This window comes from Choloepus didactylus, chromosome 19 (genome assembly GCF_015220235.1).
Source record: "Choloepus didactylus isolate mChoDid1 chromosome 19, mChoDid1.pri, whole genome shotgun sequence".
NCBI classification, from domain to species: domain Eukaryota; kingdom Metazoa; phylum Chordata; class Mammalia; order Pilosa; family Megalonychidae; genus Choloepus; species Choloepus didactylus.
The window spans coordinates 41,963,011-41,982,959 of NC_051325.1; the positions used below are offsets into that span (position 1 = coordinate 41,963,011).

The following is a 19,949-nucleotide window of genomic DNA, read 5'->3' on the forward strand; positions in this document are numbered from 1 at the left end:
ACACCCACAATCATACAGCGAATTAGAGGCAGAGACAGAGCCAGATCTAAATCCTTGTCTTTGATTCTTGGTTTGGTAATTTCTGTTAATGATCCTGCTGGAGAGACTTTAATCAGTAAGGGCCCAGCCTCAGGGACCTCCTTGCAGAAACCCCTATGGGGATTAAGGCAGCTAGAGAATAAAAAACAAGACCCAAGGGGGCCTAAGCCACAGATGCTACAGGTTTTCCAAGAGTCTACCTTTTGCCTGGGAGGTGAGGAAAGAAAAGAATATACCTGCTTCTTATCACCAGGGGATTCATGTGGTAGAGGAACATAGATGACAAATTTGTATGAAGAGAGATCATAAAAAGCAGACTGTTAAGGGTTAAGATACACACTCATTGCATAGGAAGGCCCCAGAGCAAGGGCAGATGGAGAACAATCTCCTAGGTGAGGAGGAAAGATTTTCCTAGAGAGGTAGAGTTCAGCAGGTATATACAGGACTAGAGTCAGGGCTTTGCTAGGACCAGTAGAGCAGAGGTACCTCCAGGCTTGAGGGAAATACTGAACAAACGCCCATGCAGGAAATGGCCTCTGCCGAGGGGGTTGTGGAGATGTGAGAAACACATTTGGGCAAGGGCTGATTTTAGAAGACATTGAGCTCTGAGTAGTCATGGAGAGAATACAGTACATTCTTTCCTTTCTCAAAGGAATTACTTGATGAAAGCTGTGCTCTCAGTGGGTAAGTGTGATGACATGTTTGGGGAGGATTAGGGGTATGGAGACTATTAGAAGACTTGATCAATGAGGAGAGGAGGTCCCAGACACAGGTAGTGGCAGAGGGGTATTTTGAGCTTCTGCATTGTTTGTTCAAGTGTTTGCTAAGCTCAGTTGAGGCTTGTTTTTATTTAATAATGGGTTAATTCTACTACAAATACAAATCTCTAAAAATGATAAATGTGGGTCAATCTCTTAAGTTTTAAAACAGAAAGTATAACTTTATACTGATTTTTGGGGTCCATATCTACATGGAGCTGCAAATGATTGTAAAGATTTAGTGTCAGTATTTTATTTTATAAGGCATTTTGAAACAGATGAAAACCAATGAAAAGAGAATGCGCATACTAAATGTCACTGCTTTTTACTTCCAACTCTGAAGTGCTAAGTTGAATACCTTTAATTCACTCTTGCCAGTATTGTACTTTGCTTTCTTGTTTTTATATAATGTTTTGCCTTTTGAGAGTTTGAAAACTCTAGCATTATAGTATAGCTCATCTACAAAGGGGAGGGACAGTCTGGTGGGAAGGAGAGAACAAAAGGGTAAAAAGTAGCTACATTGACTTCTTAAGCATATCTGTTCAGCACACACAGATTTAATTGCATTATCTTCTCTTTGTCTCCTTAGGAATATAAACAGAAGCTTGCTCGGGTAACTCAAGTCCGCAAGGAACTGAAGTCCCATATTCAGAGCTTGCCAGACCTCTCTCTGCTGCCCAATGTCACAGGGGGCTTGGCCCCCCTGCCTTCTGCTGGTGACCTGTTCTCAACTGACTAGGACAGATGTCATGTGGCCCCAGATTCCCATCTGTACCAGCAGGAGGAAGAGGGTTCGAGTCATGGTTGGAAACAACCTTCTAGCCCCTGCTTCTGTCCCTCCTTCCACCTGGCCCCCTGCCTTCAAGAAGAAACCACAGACTCTGATTCTCTTCTCCAGCTTCTCATGTTGAGCACAATTCAGAACAGTGAGGAGTGGAATCCAGTTTAGATTCTTATTTGGAAAGAATATAAGCTCTTTCTCCCACTTCATGTTTTCAGGCCCCTGTTGGTTTTCCATTCTTAAGAGCTCTCTCTTCACACCTAAGAAGTTACAAAAATCATGTGCACTTAGAAGCTTTCAACAGAACATTTGTTCTTCATGACAGCGTTTACTCATGAAAGGAGCTTTTCCTTTCTGAGCTGGGCTTAGTTCAAGTTAGCTACAGAATTCCACTGAGGGACTCACTCTGGATCCGTTGGCTTTCCTGGGTACCACCATCCTCTAAAGGTTGGAGGCACAACTGTTGAGCAGCTTTGCCATAAAGAGTTTGCCAAATCTTTGGTCCTCCCTTACCATTACTTCTACTAGTGATGTACAAGGTTAGGAACATTTATTTTGTAAGCAGACTATAGAATTTAGCAATAAGATCCAAAGTTGATCTGGGCATATGAAGTCACAGTTCAGAGACAATAACAGGGATTACAAACATGAGTTAAAAAACAAATTATTTGCTTCAAGCTCCTACATACAACCTTCCCAGGCTGCACTTATTAAGGGTCCTACCCACTGTGTCATAGAGCACATTCCTAAATACATGATCCTTTGATCCCTATCAATTGAGAAGGCAGTTATTGGAAACTGTACTGATGGGCCCCAAAAGGTAAAGGCTTCACACACAGGTATGCCAAGGGTCTGGGCTCTGCATGGGTGTTGCTTTGACCCTTTTGTTGGGTGGGGGTGGGGTGGGAGGGCACACACTAACGTTGAGTCCATTGTGTGGGCATATGTCCACAGTATGGTGACTAAACTTGAAGCATCTCCCCTGCAGGTGTGACACACTGTGCATGTCCGTCTGTCATTTCATGCCACTGCACATGTCCTTTTGCCTATATGATGATGAGTACTTTGCTTCAGACATTATTGAGTAGCTCATATCAGGCAGGGGAAGGAGGAAAGTAGGGGATTTTAATTTTGGGTTTTAATTCCATTATCATGCCAGCTGACATTATGACAATATAATGTAGTTAGAAAGGATTTTTATCTTGCTTTTAGTAAAGGGTAGGCCTGCCAACTGTAAATCATTCTAATTTGGCAGGCTTATTTTTGACATTGGAAAGGGCAGAAAACAATTTGCCCCAATAGTGTAATAGGAATTATAGCCCAGAGGCTGAAATCCAAAAGCTATTAAAAGGAGTTCAGTGGGGGGGGCTTTAGAATCTCCATAATTTTGAATTGCTGTTTTCAGGATTACCAAAAAGCCATTTACATGTAATTTTACATGTTAAATATAGTCTGTGTTTTTAAAAACTACAACAGGATTCCCTTCAAGAAGCTCTCCTGCCTGCCATGAAGTGAGAACAATGGAAACTCATAGCAGGTGTTCAGTTCAATTCTGTGTAGAACCTGGTAGCGTTTAAGCTGTTTTTCAGATTTGAATACTGACTGTGTGTTGTTTGCTTATTGACACTGCCTGTTCTGTCACTGTTAAACTGATGAGTCTAAAGGTTTTCTCCAGAGGCCATAGGGCAGTAGGTGGTTTACTAAAATTGCAAGGTAAATTCTAATCTTTGCTGGTCTGCACATATTTCCCCATACCCATATGGTGTGCTGATTTAGTCCTGCAAATGAGCTTGTTTTTGAACAGACTCATCTTGGACATTCTCTGTGCTTTCACCAAGGAAGCAAAATTTTACCAGCCTCAAACCAAGCAACAGGATATGTAGATATTTGTTCTGATCAACTAGATAAAATGTTAAAACATAATGGATTTAGCCCACTGCTATGTTTTATCTGAGTCTTTGACCAGCAATTGGTGCATAATTATTACAGCAGAGAAAGAAATGAAACTGTAGCAATTATGTAAATGATTGTGTTGGCCTCTTAGCACCTGTTACTAGTGGACTTCCTGTGAGGAAGTTAGTCTTTTTTTTTTTTTTTTTTAATGAAATGACTTTGTTTTTAAAATCTTAGTTCTTTTCCCCTATACTCCCAAAGTGTGCTTTACTTCATTTGTTTAATTTAAATGATCTTTTTTCCTTGTATGTATGAGATGATTTGGGGACGGGGGAGGGAGGGTGGTTTTTGTTTTTGTGTTTTTTCGCCTTTACTTAGGGCATCCTTAGGCCTCAAAGGACCTTTCTTTTAGGTTATATTCTTCAGAAAGTCTTTAATCTTCCTTTGTTGTTTTTTTCCCTTGTTAAAGAATATTTTTAAAGCTTAAATTTGTATATTAATTTAGGACTTTATTTAGAAGTATAGGCTGTCATTGGAGGCAGCAGTATATTCTGAAATGTCTCATAGATATATATTTTTGAATAAAGATGGTGTTGTTGAACAACATTGTGAGGTGTTTCTTTTCCCTACCCCATTATGGAAAACCCCAAGGATTTCTTTGTAAGCTGTGGGTGATTAGTAATCACGAAAAGATTGTGCTGTCTGTACAGATACTTGTCCCTTAAGAATTTTTTTGACTGTTAGTGGCTCATAAATACTCAGTACTTACCTAGTATTTTCTGGCTCTTTCCAGGGGCTTAATTAGCTTTAATTAGCCAGTCCACGTGGTGCCCAGGAGAGATACCGCCATAGGTTTATCCCCCTTTGTACAGAAGTGGGAACTGAAAGAGACAGTTAAATGATTCTTTCCCCAGTACTGCACAACCAGTCTATGACAGATTAAAATTTGGAAGTTCTTTGATTTCAGTGCTTTTGTTCACCTCACTAGGCCTGAGAGCTTTTGGTTTTGACAAAACAGTGAAAGCCATTCTGAACCATTTAAAAAAAGAAAAAAGGCAAGATAATTTCAAACCCAAGTGATATGTCTTTTAAAAACATTTTAATGGGTCTCCTTTTCCTTTCTTTTCAGTTTTAAATTCAATGAAGGCATATTAATGAAATATTATTGGTTATGACTCAATAATAGAAAAACATAGGTTTGAAATAGGTCCTTTTGAAGCAATTGGTAAAGTGTTGGAAGGATCATTTTAACCTTTCCACTGGGTGAGGGCAGCATTTGTCATTAGGGGTGGGGTTACCCATTTATCTCATGATGCAAATACTGCAGTAGCTGTGGTCCATCAAGACTAAATGCAACTCCATAAACTGAAGGCTAGAATTAAGAAAGTTGAGACTAAGTTTGGTTTTAAAATATAAAGGTCAAATGTAAATATGTGGATCTTGGAAGACAAGATGATCTCTCTGTCCCCAGGTTTCAAGACCTAGTTAATTTCTTTACTCCCACCAATAAATAGCATGCTCATAATTCCTCTGATTTAATTAGCACTTCAGGCTACAAAATGTGATTCTGAGGTTCTCAGAGCTGAAGATAGAGCTACCCAAGAGTTTATGAATTTGTCAAAAATGCCAAAGTTTTGTGATTAGAGCATTAATTCTCTGTGTGACCTTCTTGGGCAAGGTACTTCCCTCTTTGGGCCTCAGTTTTCTCTTCTACAAAATGTAGTATTGCATTAAATTACTTCTAGGCTCCCTGCTAGTCCTAAAAGCCTATGATTCTTATGTTTCATAAGAGGAATCCAGGGCTAAAGTCTTCGAGAGCACTAGGTTTTGTAGCCTAGATTTCCAATAATATTTGGTGGATAAATGAATAACATTACCACTATGTTATACCCTTATAAAAGAAAAAAAGATCATATATAAAACTCTGGAGATAATAGTCTTTGTAAGGGTCAGAACACAAGACAGTGCCAAGATTAGGAAGATTAGGGTAACAGTCTGCTTTTGTTTTATTTGGGATCTTTTAAGAAAAAACTATTTTCTAGCCTGGTTTTGCTCTCTTACTTTCTCTTAAAATATTTGTCTAAACTCATTTTTCTTTGCCACCATTGTGGGATTTTCCATTAAAAATAATTCTTCAATTCTGAGACAGTGTCAACTAGGAATCTATTATTCTCCCCTACAGTAGATTGGGATTCATACAGCTTTATGTAGTGTTGAAAGCCCAATTTTTTAGATTCTGAAATACTTTGCATTAAAAATACAATTGTGGAGGCGGGGCAAGATGGCGGACTGGTGAGCTGTATGTTTTAGTTACTTCTCCAGGAGAGTAGGTAGAAAGCCAGGAACTGCGTGGACTGGACACCACAGAGCAATCTGACTTTGGGCATACTTCATACAACACTCATGAAAACGTGGAACTGCTGAGATCAGCGAAATCTGTAAGTTTTTGCGGCCAGGGGCCCCGCGCCCCTCCCTGCCAGGCTCAGTCCCGTGGGAGGAGGGGCTGTCAGCTCCAGGAAGGAGAAGGGAGAACTGCAGTGGCAGAACCTTATCGGAAACTCATTCTACTGATCCAAACTCCAACCATAGATAGACTGAGACCAGACACCAGAGAATCTGAGAGCAGCCAGCCCAGCAGAGAGGAGACAGGCATAGAAAAAAAACAACACGAAAAACTCCAAGATAAAAGCGGAGGATTTTTGGAGTTCTGGTGAACATAGAAAGGGGAAGGGCAGAGCTCAGGCCCTGAGGCGCATATGCAAATCCCGAAGAAAAGCTGATCTCTCTGCCCTGTGGACCTTTCCTTAATGGCCCTGGTTGCTTTGTCTCTTAGCATTTCAATAATCCATTAGATCTCTGAGGAGGGCCCTTTTTTTTTTTTTTTTTTTAAATCCTTTTTTCTTTTTCTAAAACAATTACTCTAAGAAGCCCAATACAGAAAGCTTCAAAGACTTGCAATTTGGGCAGGTCAAGTCAAGAGCAGAACTAAGAGAGCTCTGAGACAAAAGGCAATAATCCAGTGGCTGAGAAAATTCACTAAACACCACAACTTCCCAAGAAAAGGGGGGTGTCCGCTCACAGCCATCATCCTGGTGGACAGGAAACACTCCTGCCCATCGCCAGCCCCATAGCCCAGAGCTGCCCCAGACAACCCAGTGTGACGGAAGTGCTTCAAATAACAGGCACACACCACAAAACTGGGTGTGGACATTAGCCTTCCCTGCAACCTCAGCTGATTGTCCCAGAGTTGGGAAGGTGGAGCAGTGTGAATTAACAAAGCCCCATTCAGCCATTGTTTCAGCAGACTGGGAGCCTCCCTACACAGCCCAGCAGCCCAGAACTGCCCTGGGGGGACGGCACTCACCTGTGACATAGCACAGTCATCCCTCAACAGAGGACCCGGGGTGCACGGCCTGGAAGAGGGGCCCACTTGCAAGTCTCAGGAGCCATACGCCAATACCAAGGACTTGTGGGTCAGTGGCAGAGACAAACTGTGGCAGGACTGAACTGAAGGATTAGACTATTGCAGCAGCTTTAAAACTCTAGGATCACCAGGGAGATTTGATTGTTAGGGCCACCCCCCCTCCCTGACTGCCCAGAAACGCCCCATATACAGGGCAGGCAACACCAACTACACACGCAAGCTTGGGACACCAATTGGACCCCACAAGACTCACTCCCCCACTCACCAAAAAGGCTAAGCAGGGGAGAACTGGCTTGTGGAGAACAGGTGGCTCGTGGACGCCACCTGCTGGTTAGTTAGAGAAAGTGTACTCCACGAAGCTGTAGATCTGATAAATTAGAGATAAGGACTTCAGTTGGTCTACAAATCCTAAAAGAACCCTATGAAGTTCAGCAAATGCCACGAGGCCAAAAACAACAGAAAATTATAAAGCATATGAAGAAACCAGACGATATGGATAACCCAAGCCCAAGCACCCAAATCAAAAGATCAGAAGAAACACAGCACCTAGAGCAGCTACTCAAAGAACTAAAGATGAACAATGAGACCATAGTACGGGATACAAAGGAAATCAAGAAGACCCTAGAAGAGCATAAAGAAGACATTGCAAGACTAAATAAAAAAATGGATGATCTTCTGGAAATTAAAGAAACTGCTGACCAAATTAAAAAGATTCTGGACACTCATAGTACAAGACTAGAGGAAGTTGAACAATGAATCAGTGACCTGGAAGATGACAGAATGGAAAATGAAAGCATAAAAGAAAGAATGGGGAAAAAAATTGAAAAAATCGAAATGGACCTCAGGGATATGATAGATAATATGAAACGTCCGAATATAAGACTCATTGGTGTCCCAGAAGGGGAAGAAAAGGGCAAAGGTCTAGGAAGAGTATTCAAAGAAATTGTTGGGGAAAACTTCCCAAATCTTCTAAACAACATAAATACACAAATCATAAATGCTCAGCAAACCCCAAATAGAATAAATCCAAATAAACCCACTCCGAGACATATACTGATCACACTGTCAAACACAGAAGAGAAGGAGCAAGTTCTGAAAGCAGCAAGAGAAAAGCAATTCACCACATACAAAGGAAACAGCATAAGACTAAGTAGTGACTACTCAGCAGCCACCATGGAGGCGAGAAGGCAGTGGCACGATATATTTAAAATTCTGAGTGAGAAAAATTTCCAGCCAAGAATACTTTATCCAGCAAACCTCTCCTTCAAATTTGAGGGAGAGCTTAAATTTTTCACAGACAAACAAATGCTGAGAGAATTTGCTAACAAGAGACCTGCCCTACTGGAGATACTAAAGGGAGCCCTACAGACAGAGAAACAAAGAAAGGACAGAGAGACTTGGAGAAAGGTTCAGTACTAAAGAGATTCGGTATGGGTACAATAAAGGATATTAATAGAGAAAGGGGAAAAATATGACAAACATAAACCAAAAGATAAGATGGCTGATTCAAGAAATGCCGTCATGGTTATAACGTTGAATGTAAATGGATTAAACTCCCCAATTAAAAGATATAGATTCCCAGAATGGATCAAAAAAAATGAACCATCAATATGTTGCATACAAGAAACTCATCTTAGACACAGGGACACAAAGAAACTGAAAGTGAAAGGATGAAAAAAAATATTTCATGCAAGCTACAGCCAAAAGAAAGCAGGTGTAGCAATATTAATCTCAGATAAAATAGACTTCAAATGCAGGGATATTTTGAGAGACAAAGAAGGCCACTACATACTAATAAAAGGGGCAATTCAGCAAGAAGAAATAACAATCGTAAATGTCTATGCACCCAATCAAGGTGCCACAAAATACATGAGAGAAACACTGCAAAACTAAAGGAAGCAATTGATGTTTCCACAATAATTGTGGGAGACTTCAACACATCACTCTCTCCTATAGATAGATCAACCAGACAGAAGACCAATAAGGAAATTGAAAACCTAAACAATCTAATAAATGAATTAGATTTAACAGACATATACAGGACATTACATCCCAAATCACCAGGATACACATACTTTTCTAGTGCTCACGGAACTTTCTCCAGAATAGATCATATGCTGGGACATAAAACAAGCCTCAATAAATTTAAAAAGATTGAAATTATTCAAAGCACATTCTCTGACCACAATGGAGTACAATTAGAAGTCAATAACCATCAGAGACTTAGAAAATTCACAAATAACTGGAGGTTAAACAACACACTCCTAAACAATCAGTGGGTTAAAGAAGAAATAGCAAGAGAAATTGCTAAATATATAGAGATGAATGAAAATGAGAACACAACATACCAAAACCTATGGGATGCAGCAAAAGCAGTGCTAAGGGGGAAATTTATAGCACTAAACGCATATATTAAAAGGGAAGAAAGAGCCAAAATCAAAGAACTAATGGATCAACTGAAGAAGCTAGAAAATGAACAGCAAACCAATCCTGAACCAAGTAGAAGAAAAGAAATAACAAGGATTAAAGCAGAAATAAATGACATAGAGAACAAAAAAACAATAGAGAGGATAAATATCACCAAAAGTTGGTTCTTTGAGAAGATCAACAAGATTGACAAGCCCCTAGCTAGACTGACAAAATCAAAAAGAGAGAAGACCCATATAAACAAAATAATGAATGAAAAAGGTGACATAACTGCAGATCCTGAAGAAATAAAAAAAAATTATAAGAGGATATTATGAACAACTGTATGGCAACAAACTGGATAATGTAGAAGAAATGGACAATTTCCTGGAAACATATGAACAACCTAGACTGACCAGAGAAGAAATAGAAGACCTCAACCAACCCATCACAAGCAAAGAGATCCAATCAGTCATCAAAAATCTTCCCACAAATAAATGCCCAGGGCCAGATGGCTTCACAGGGGAATTCTACCAAACTTCCCAGAAAGAACTGACACCAATCTTACTCAAACTCTTTCAAAACATTGAAGAAAATGGAACACTACCTAACTCATTTTATGAAGCTAACATCAATCTAATACCAAAACCAGGCAAAGATGCTACAAAAAAGGAAAACTACCGGCCAATCTCCCTAATGAATATAGATGCAAAAATCCTCAACAAAATACTTGCAAATCGAATCCAAAGACACATTAAAAAAATCATACACCATGACCAAGTGGGGTTCATTCCAGGCATGCAAGGATGGTTCAACATAAGAAAATCAATCAATGTATTACAACACATTAACAAGTCAAAAGGGAAAAATCAATTGATCATCTCAATAGATGCCGAAAAAGCATTTGACAAAATCCAACATCCGTTTTTGATAAAAACACTTCAAAAGGTAGGAATTGAAGGAAACTTCCTCAATATGATAAAGAGCATATATGAAAAAACCCACAGCCAGCATAGTACTCAATGGTGAGAGACTGAAAGCTTTCCCTCTAAGATCAGGAACAAGACAAGGATGCCCGCTGTCACCACTGTTATTCAACATTATGCTGGAATTGCTAGCCAGGGCAATCCGGCAAGACAAAGAAATAAAAGGCATCCAAATTGGAAAAGAAGAAGTAAAACTGTCATTGTTTGCAGATGATATGATCTTATATCTAGAAAACCCTGAGAAATCGACAATACAGCTACTAGAGCTAATAAACAAATTTAGCAAAGTAGTGGGATACAAGATTAATGCACATAAGTCAGTAATGTTTCTATATGCTAGAAATGAACAAACTGAAGAGACACTCAAGAAAAAGATACCATTTTCACTAGCAACTAAAAAAATCAAGTACCTAGGAATAAACTTAACCAAAGATGTAAAAGACCTATACAAAGAAAACTACATAACTCTACTAAAAGAAATAGAAGGGGACCTTAAAAGATGGAAAAATATTCCATGTTCATGGATAGGAAGGCTAAATGTCATTAAGATGTCAATTCTACCCTAACTCATCTACAGATTCAATGCAATCCCAATCAAAATTCCAACAACCTGCTTTGCAGACTTGGAAAAGCTAGTTATCAAATTTATTTGGAAAGGGAAGATGCCTCGAATTGCTAAAGACACTCTAAAAAAGAAAAACGATGTGGGAGGACTTATACTCCCTGACTTTGAAGCTTATTATAAAGCCACAGTTGCCAAAACAGCATGGTACTGGCACAAAGATAGACATATAGATCAATGGAATCGAATTGAGAATTCAGAGATAGACCCTCAGATCTATGGCCGACTGATCTTTGATAAGGCCCCCAAAGTCACTGAACTGAGTCATAATGGTCTTTTCAACAAATGGGGCTGGGAGAGTTGGATATCCATATCCAAAAGAATGAAAGAGGACCCCTACCTCACCCCCTACACAAAAATTAACTCAAAATGGACCAAAGATCTCAATATAAAAGAAAGTACCATAAAACTCCTAGAAGATAATGTAGGAAAACATCTTCAAGACCTTGTATTAGGCGGCCACTTCCTAGACTTTACACCCAAAGCACAAGCAACAAAAGAGAAAATAGATAAATGGGAACTCCTCAAGCTTAGAAGTTTCTGTACCTCAAAGGAATTTCTCAAAAAGGTAAAGAGGCAGCCAACTCAATGGGAAAAAATTTTTGGAAACCATGTATCTGACAAAAGACTGATATCTTGCATATATAAAGAAATCCTACAACTCAATGACAATAGTACAGTCGGCCCAATTATAAAATGGGCAAAAGATATGAAAAGACAGTTCTCTGAAGAGGAAATACAAATGGCCAAGAAACACATGAAAAAATGTTCAGCTTCACTAGCTATTAGAGAGATGCAAATTAAGACTACAATGAGATACCATCTAACACCGGTTAGAATGGCTGCCATTAAACAAACAGGAAACTGCAAATGTTGGAGGGGATGTGGAGAAATTGGAACTCTTATTCATTGTTGGTGGGACTGTATAATGGTTCAGCCACTCTGGAAGTCAGTCTGGCAGTTCCTTAGAAAACTAGATATAGAGTTACCATTCGATCCAGCGATTGCACTTCTCGGTATATACCCGGAAGATCGGAAAGCAGTGACACGAACAGATATCTGCACGCCAATGTTCATAGCAGCATTATTCACAATTGCCAAGAGATGGAAACAACCCAAATGTCCTTCAACAGATGAGTGGATAAATAAAATGTGGTATATACACACGATGGAATACTACGCGGCAGTAAGTAGGAACGATCTCGTGAAACATATGACAACATGGATGAACCTTGAAGACATAATGCTGAGCGAAATAAGCCAGGCACAAAAAGAGAAATATTATATGCTACCACTAATGTGAACTTTGAAAAATTTAAAACAAATGGCTTATAATGTAGAATGTAGGGGAACTAGCAATAGAGAGCAATTAAGGAAGGGGGAACAATAATCCAAGAAGAACAGATAAGCTATTTAACGTTCTGGGGATTCCCAGGAATGATTATGGTCTGTTAATTTCTGATGGATATAGTAGGAGCAAGTTCACAGAAATGTTGCTATATTAGGTAACTTTCTTGGGGTAAAGTAGGAACATGTTGGGAGTTAAGCAGTTATCTTAGGTTAGTTGTCTTTTTCTTACTCCCTTGTTATGGTCTCTTTGAAATGTTCTTTTATTGTATGTTTGTTTTCTTTTTAACTTTTTTTTCGTACAGTTGATTTAAAAAAGAAGGTAAAGTTAAAAAAAAAAAAAAAGGAAAACAAGGAAAAAAAAAGATGTAGTGCCCCCTTGAGGAGCCTGTGGAGAATGCAGGGGTATTCGCCTACCCCACGTCCACGGTTGCTAACATGACCACAGACATAGGGGACTGGTGGTTTGGTGGGTTGAGCCCTCTACCATAGGTTTTACCCTTGGGAAGACGGTTGCTGCAAAGGAGAGGCTAGGCCTCCCTATGGTTGTGCCTAAGAGCCTCCTCCCGAATGCCTCTTTGTTGCTCAGATGTGGCCCTCTCTCTCTGGCTAAGCCAACTTGAAAGGTGAAATCACTGCCCTCCCCCCCTACGTGGGATCAGACACCCAGGGGAGTGAATCTCCCTGGCAACGTGGAATGTGACTCCCGGGGAGGAATGTAGACCCGGCATCGTGGGACGGAGAACATCTTCTTGACCAAAAGGGGGATGGGAAAGGAAATGAAATAAGCTTCAGTGGCAGAGAGATTCCAAAAGGAGCCGAGAGGTCACTCTGGTGGGCACTCTTACGCACACTTTAGACAACCCTTTTTAGGTTCTAAAGAATTGGGGTAGCTGGTGGTGGACACCTGAAACTATCAAACTACAACCCAGAACCCATGAATCTCGAAGACAGTTGTATAAAAATGTAGCTTATGAGGGGTGACAATGGGATTGGGAAAGCCATAAGGACCACACTCCACTTTGTCTAGTTTATGGATGGATGAGTAGAAAAACAGGGGAAGGAAACAAACAGACAAAGGTATGCAGTGTTCTTTTTTACTTCAACTGCTCTTTTTCACTCTAATTATTATTCTTGTTATTTTTGTGTGTGTGCTAATGAAGGTGTCAGGGATTGATTTAGGTGATGAATGTACAACTATGTAATGGTACTGTAAACAATCGAAAGTACGATTTGTTTTGTATGACTGCATGGTATGTGAATATATCTCAATAAAATGAGGATAAGAAAACAAAACAAAACAAAAAAAATTCAATTGTGCTGTTTTGAAAAACATTAAAATTAGCAGTATGAATTAGAGTTTATCTAACTTTTTTACGAATGAGAGGCAGCTGTAGCAAGCAATAACCCACATCTATTCTTTTACAGTGATGACCTTGGGCAAGTCACTCATCGCTGCTTCTTAAAGGAAATGAGTGAGGTGGACTAAGTAACCTCTAATGTCCTTTCTACATCTCAAGTTTTATGATTAGGCTTACAATATAACTTTAATTATTGAGAATCTTATTAATAAACTCAGTACCTGCATAATGCACTCCATAGTTTTTATTTTGTTTTGCCTTTTTAAGGTAAGCATACCTGGAATCTTGTTTTTTTGTTTGTTTGTTTGTTTTCCCCCTGGAGCAGTTACAGGTTTACAGAAAAATCATGGAGAAAGTACAGAGTTCCCATATACTTCTCTCTCACACAGTTTTCCCTGTTAACATTTTGCATTAGTGTGGTACATTTGTTACAACTGATGAACCCATATTATTATATCATTGATAGAAGTCTATGGTTTATATTGGGATTCATTCTTCATGTTCTCCAGTTCTATAGGTTTTCAAAAATTTTGTTGTGGTAACACAGCATGGAAATTTCCATTTTAATCATAATTCCTTGAAATGATACTTCAAAGTATACAATTCACTGGTGTTAATTACATTCACAATGTTGTGCTACCTCAACACTATCCATTACCAAAACTTTTTTATCACCCTAGACAGAAACTCTGTACCAATTGAGCATTAATTCCTCTACTGTTTAAGCATTAATTAAACATTAATTACTGTTTAATTAAGCATTAAACAATTAAGTAGTGGGATTAATTAAGCATTAATTCCACTACTGTTAACCTGTATTCTAATTTCTGCTTCTATGAATTTGTATATCTTAATTATTTCATATCAGTGAGATCATACAATATTTGTCCTTTTGTCCTTATTTCACTCAACATGAGTCTTCAAGTTTCATCCATGTCACATGTATGAGAGTTTCATTCATTTTTATGGCTGAATGATGTTCTGTTGTATGTATCTACCACATTTTGTTTATCCATTTCTCTATTGATGAGCAGTTGGGTTACTTCCACCTTTTGGCTATCGTAGATTGTGCTACTATGAACATCAGTGTACAGATTATCTGAGCACCTGCTTTCAGTTCTTTCAGGTATATAGAAAAGAAGAAGTGGGATTGTTGGGTCATATGGTAATTCTATACTTCACATTCTGAGGAACTGCCAGACTTTTCCACAGCAGCTACATCATTTTACATCCTTACCAACAATGCATGAGGGTTTCTATTTCTCCACATCCTTGACAATACTTGTTGTTTTCAGATTTTTTAATAATAGCTGTTAAGTGGATGTGAAGTGGTATCTTGTGGTTTTGGTTTTCATGGGTTTATTGGCCATTTGATTTCTTTGGAGAATTTCTATTCAAATCTTTGGCCTGGTTTTTAATTGGGTGTTTGTCTTTTCATTGTTGAGCTGTAGGAGTTCTTTATATATTCTGGATATTAAACCCGTATCAGATAATGTGGTGTTCTAGTTTGCTAATGCTGCCGGAATGCAAAACACCAGAGATGGATTGGCTTTTATAAAAGGGGTTTATTTGGTTACACAGTTACAGTTTAAGGCCATAAAGTGTCCAAGGTAACATATCAGCAATCGGGTATCTTCATTGGAGGACGGCCAATGGTGTCCGGAAAACCCCTGTTAGCTGGGAAGGCATGTGGCTGACGTCTGCTCCAAAGTTCTGGTTTCAAAATGACTTTTCTCCCAGGACGTTCCTCTCTAGGCTGCAGTTCCTCAAAAATATCACTCTTAGTTGCACTTGGGATATTTGTTCTCTCTCAGTTTCTCCGGAGCAAGAATCTGCTCTCAACAGCCGTCTTCAAACTGTCTCTCATCTGCAGCTCCTGTGCTTTCTTCAAAGTGTCCCTCTTAGCTGTAGCAACTTGCTGCTTCTGTCTGATGTTATATACTACTCCAGTAGTTTAATTCAGACCTACCTTGAATGGGCGAGCCAACACCTCCATGGAAGTTATCCAATCAGAGTCATCACCCACGGTTGGCTGGGGGCACATCTCCATGGAAACACTCAAAGAATTACAATCTAATTAACACTGATAGGTCTGCCCACACAAGATTACATCAAAGATAATGGCATTTGGGGGGACATAACACATTCAAACTGGCACATATGGTTTCCAAATATTTTCTTCCATTCTGTAGGTTGTCTTTTCATTTTCTTGATAATGTCCTTTGATGCACAAAAGTTTTTAATTTTGTTGGAAGTTCAACTTACGTTATTTTTTCTGTTGTTTGTGAAACTCCATAGATTTTTGCATGTCCCTTCTTAGTAATGAAGTGGATATTTCAAAGTAGTTACAAACATGTCTATTAATGTGAAATGAGATATTTGTAAAAAGGGCCTACTGTCATGTCTGGGGAAAAGGAGTGCAATAGTAGTTGTTACATTAAATAATGAATGTAGATATTTAATTGTACACATAACAAGAGGTTAAAATCAATGTATCTTGGCAGGCACCAATAGTTACCACACACCTATACCATATGCAGGATTTACAAAGAAGTTGATCCAAAAACTAACCCTCTTAAATCCCCTCATTCACATTGAGGATATAAAAGGGTCAGGAGTTAGAGTTGAAGGAGGAGGATTAAATTTATTTCTCTGAAGAAAGCCATTGGTGTGTTTTGAGGCCCCCAAAGGAGAGCAGAGGATGCCACTTGCCCCTTACCTCAAGGCCAGGGGAGAAGGCCTCAGTGGATTACCTACTGTATGTGTCCCCTGTACGTTGGTGATCTGGTGGACTAGGATTTTTCTCTGCCTGGAAAAACCTAAAAGATGAGATGCCAGTGGCTGGCTAGGTGCTTTGATGATGCAGCAGGGAGAGGTGGCTGAGTTGAGTGTGGATCCTACTTCTAATTGTCAGGGCAAGGGAAGCATGCATGTCTCCTGAGCATGGGATGTAAGTTGCATGCAAGAGAACTGGCATGCGGTCATCTCAGAGCCTGATAAAGAGGTCAAGGGGTCTCCTTCAGGAGGCAAACTTGAGATTCAAAGTGCTGAGGAAGGATCAGGAAGCAAAGAAGCAAGAGTGAGACATCCCTAGTGATGGATGAGGATGGAGCACCTTGGAGAAGGGAGGGGATGAACTACTCCAAAGAGTGTCCAAGGAGTCTACACAAGAAAGAAGCAGTAAAGCTCTTGCCAAGCCACTAAAGTATTTTCTCTTGCTTCACCTGTCTCACTCCCACTGCTCTATTCCTGGAGGGATCAAGAACCTTAATAAACAAGGGAGGACTCTCCCAGAGAAGTCTCAACTTGATAAATCATTTTGATTGTAATATGAGATTGGGCATTTAAATTAAGTCTTAAATTAAGACTGATTTGCACCTTAAATGTTAATTATGGAGTTTTAAAAATTATTATTAAATAAGATTGACTAGATAAGTTGTGTTTGGGGGGACTACCTGAGTTTTCATCTAGAGCTAGGGGAAGCCTAGCCCCACAAAGTGGATTAAAAGGACAGTAAGAGGCAGAAATAAAGTTGCTTTGTGAATGCAGTCCCACAAACCTGCTTGTTTATTGTAATGTTACACACATAAGGCTTTTAGTTCTTAGTTCACAGTTCTATTTTTGTTAATTAAAAAAAGTTCATTTCCAAAACCTCAATTTGCTACTTAGTGAATTCATTAATTATCCCTTACTTAAACACTTTACAAAGCAAATTTAATTGTTAATTTAAGAAATGGCTATTCTTTCATCAGTTGAGGTCAACTTTGAAGTTCTTTCCCAGGTCAACCTTTTATTAAAATGTTGACAGAGCCTGGCTCCCTGGTAGTAGAATTTTAAAACTTGAGCATTCTCATTAACTAACTCCAAACACAATTTTCCTTCTTAAAGCTCTCTACCAACCTTTAATGTGGGCACCCTCTATTAGTTAAACCAAAAATATAATATAAAACAATAATGTAAAAAACTAGGGTAGAGACTTTCACTTCCACCTATGAAGGATTAATGGGTAATTGCACTTCCACCATAAACTACTAGAAAAGCAGACACAATATATAAAACAATTATTTTCAGCTGTTGGACAACAGAAAGCACAAGCTGAGAATCCCTGAGAGAAGAAAAACAAACAGAACCTTATGATTGTCCCACCTTATTCCTAGGAGTTTCCAGTCTGAATCAAACAGGTCTGTGGTATCACTGAGTTGAAAAGACAGAAATAAGAGTTCAGGAGGGCTGAGGTGGCTAGAATTTGCAGAAAGAAATAACAAGAGAGGAAGGTAGTTGTGCAGATTCAGAACTCAGGAGATTTGCAGAGAGTGCCCTTTACCCTCTGTCAGTACGTGTGTGGGATGAAAGCCCCTGAGGCCAGAGAAAGAACAAACAAAGCAATAGGCCAAATAATTTTGAGTGCACACAGGTTGGGAATAGTTGAGGTTTCCATTAACCAGAGTGGGGAGAACTTAAAATACTCGAGCATTGGGTAGAATCCTCAAAAGGGTCATATTTTGGTAGTGGGACCAAATTAGCCCTGGAATGAAGACTGCTACCAAGCTGCTATAAAAAATCTTAATAGCAAGCCTCAAAAGACCAAACTGATGTGCAACTAACTTATCTGCATGGCAGAACAAAGTCCAATATTGATTTAGAAAATACAACAAAACCCAGTACACAATGTAAAATTTACTATTTTTGGCATCTGATAAAAAAAATTACCAGGCATGCAAAGGTGTAGGAAAATATGACCCAGAGCCAGAAGAAAAATAAATCAATAGATCCAGAATAACAGAGATTCTAGAATTAGCAAAGACCTTAAAACAGCTTTTATCAATATAAATACTCGAGGATTTTTTTTTAAACGTGATTTTAATAACAGACATTGAGATATCTGGGGGGAGAAAAGGCCAAATAGAACTTTTAGAGATGCAAATTACAATATCTGAAATGAAAGTACTGTGAATGGGATTAAAAGCAGGGTGGACACTGCAAAAGAAAAGAAATTACTAAAAATGAAGCACAGAGAAAAAAGACTGGAAAAGGAATTAACAGGAACCTGTAGGACAACACCAAGGAGCTAACACATATGTAATTGGGGTCCCAGAGGAGAGCAAAGAGGGAAAGAACAAAAACATTTGAAAAAATAATGGCCATTTCCCAAATTTGCTGAAAACTCTAAAGCCATAGATCCAAGAAGTGGAGTAAGCCCCAAGAAGAATAAACATTTTAAATACCCACACACCAAGACATATCATAGTTAAATTGCTGAACCAGTGATAATGAGTAAAAATCATATACAGAGGAACAAAGATAAGAATGGCAGACTTCTCATCAGAAACAGTACAAACCAGAAAAGAATGGCATAACATCTTTAAAAATGCTGAAAGATAAAGAATAAAACAAAGCACTGTCAACCTGAATTCTATACTTAGTGAAAGACTTTTTCAGAGCAGGAAAAGTATTTGCCAAAACAGACCTGAACAATAAGAAATGTTAAAGGAAGCTTTTCAGTCAGAAGAAAATGATAACTAGATGGGGAATCTGGTTCTACGCAAGGGAATGAAGAGCAGTGAAAATAACTACATAGGTGAGTATATAATTTTTAATTCTGTGAATCTCTTTAAAGGATAATTGACTATTTCAACAACAAAAAAATGACAATATATTTGGGATTTATAACATACGTGAAAGTAAGATGTATGACAATAGCATGAAGACCAGAGAAAGGAGAAATGGAAGTAACCCATTGTTAAGGTTCTTATTGTATTCGTGAATTGCTATAACATTGCTTCAAGGCAGACTTTGTTAAGTTAAAGAAGTATATTAAAAACCCTAAAGCAACCACTAAAATAAAATAGGTAATAAGGCAACAAAAGAGATACAATGAGATCATAAAAATTATTTAATTAATTAATCCAAAGGTAGGCCAAAAAAAAAAAAAAAAAGATGGGGGAGCAAAGAACAGATGGGACAGATAAAAAGCAAACAGCTAGGTGATAGACTAAAACCTGATCATATCAATAATCACATTAACTGCAAATGGTATAAACATCTCAATTAAAAGGCAGAGGTCAAATTGGATTAAAAAAATCAAGAAAGGCCCAAATATATGCTACATACAAGAAATACACTTGAACTATAAAGACACAAATAGTTTAAAAGTCAAAAGGTGGAGAGGTAGAGTAGGAAGCTCTAAGAATCTGTCCCTCCACTGAAACAATGATTGAACTGACAGGAACTGTCTGAAACAACTGTTTTGAAGCATTGGAATCTAGTGGAACTCTGTGTATCATCCAAGGAAGAGCTGGAGGAAAGAAGCTGGTAACTTATAAATACTGGTG

The 19,949-nt window shown here is 38.7% G+C and overlaps 1 protein-coding gene and 1 long non-coding RNA gene across 3 annotated transcripts in view; one reads left to right on the plus strand and one right to left on the minus strand.

Moving 5' to 3' along the window:
• RPRD1B (regulation of nuclear pre-mRNA domain containing 1B) overlaps positions 1-2,470 on the plus strand; it is a 69,324-nt gene extending 66,854 nt beyond the window's left edge. Inside the window, exon 7 of one of the 2 annotated variants that reach the window (XM_037811791.1) lies at positions 1,387-2,470. In XM_037811791.1, the coding sequence (XP_037667719.1) occupies positions 1,387-1,536 (150 nt within the window). In that variant the 3' untranslated portion in view covers positions 1,537-2,470. The remainder of the gene's footprint in view (positions 1-1,386) is intronic. The other variant, XM_037811792.1, reaches the window with a different exon arrangement.
• LOC119515680 lies at positions 885-17,913 on the minus strand. Its single transcript, XR_005213118.1, has 3 exons — positions 17,764-17,913; positions 4,241-4,352; positions 885-1,838 (listed from the first exon to the last, which is right to left on the minus strand). It is a non-coding gene; the product is annotated as an uncharacterized LOC119515680 (long non-coding RNA).
• Positions 17,914-19,949: the final 2,036 nt, after the last annotated feature.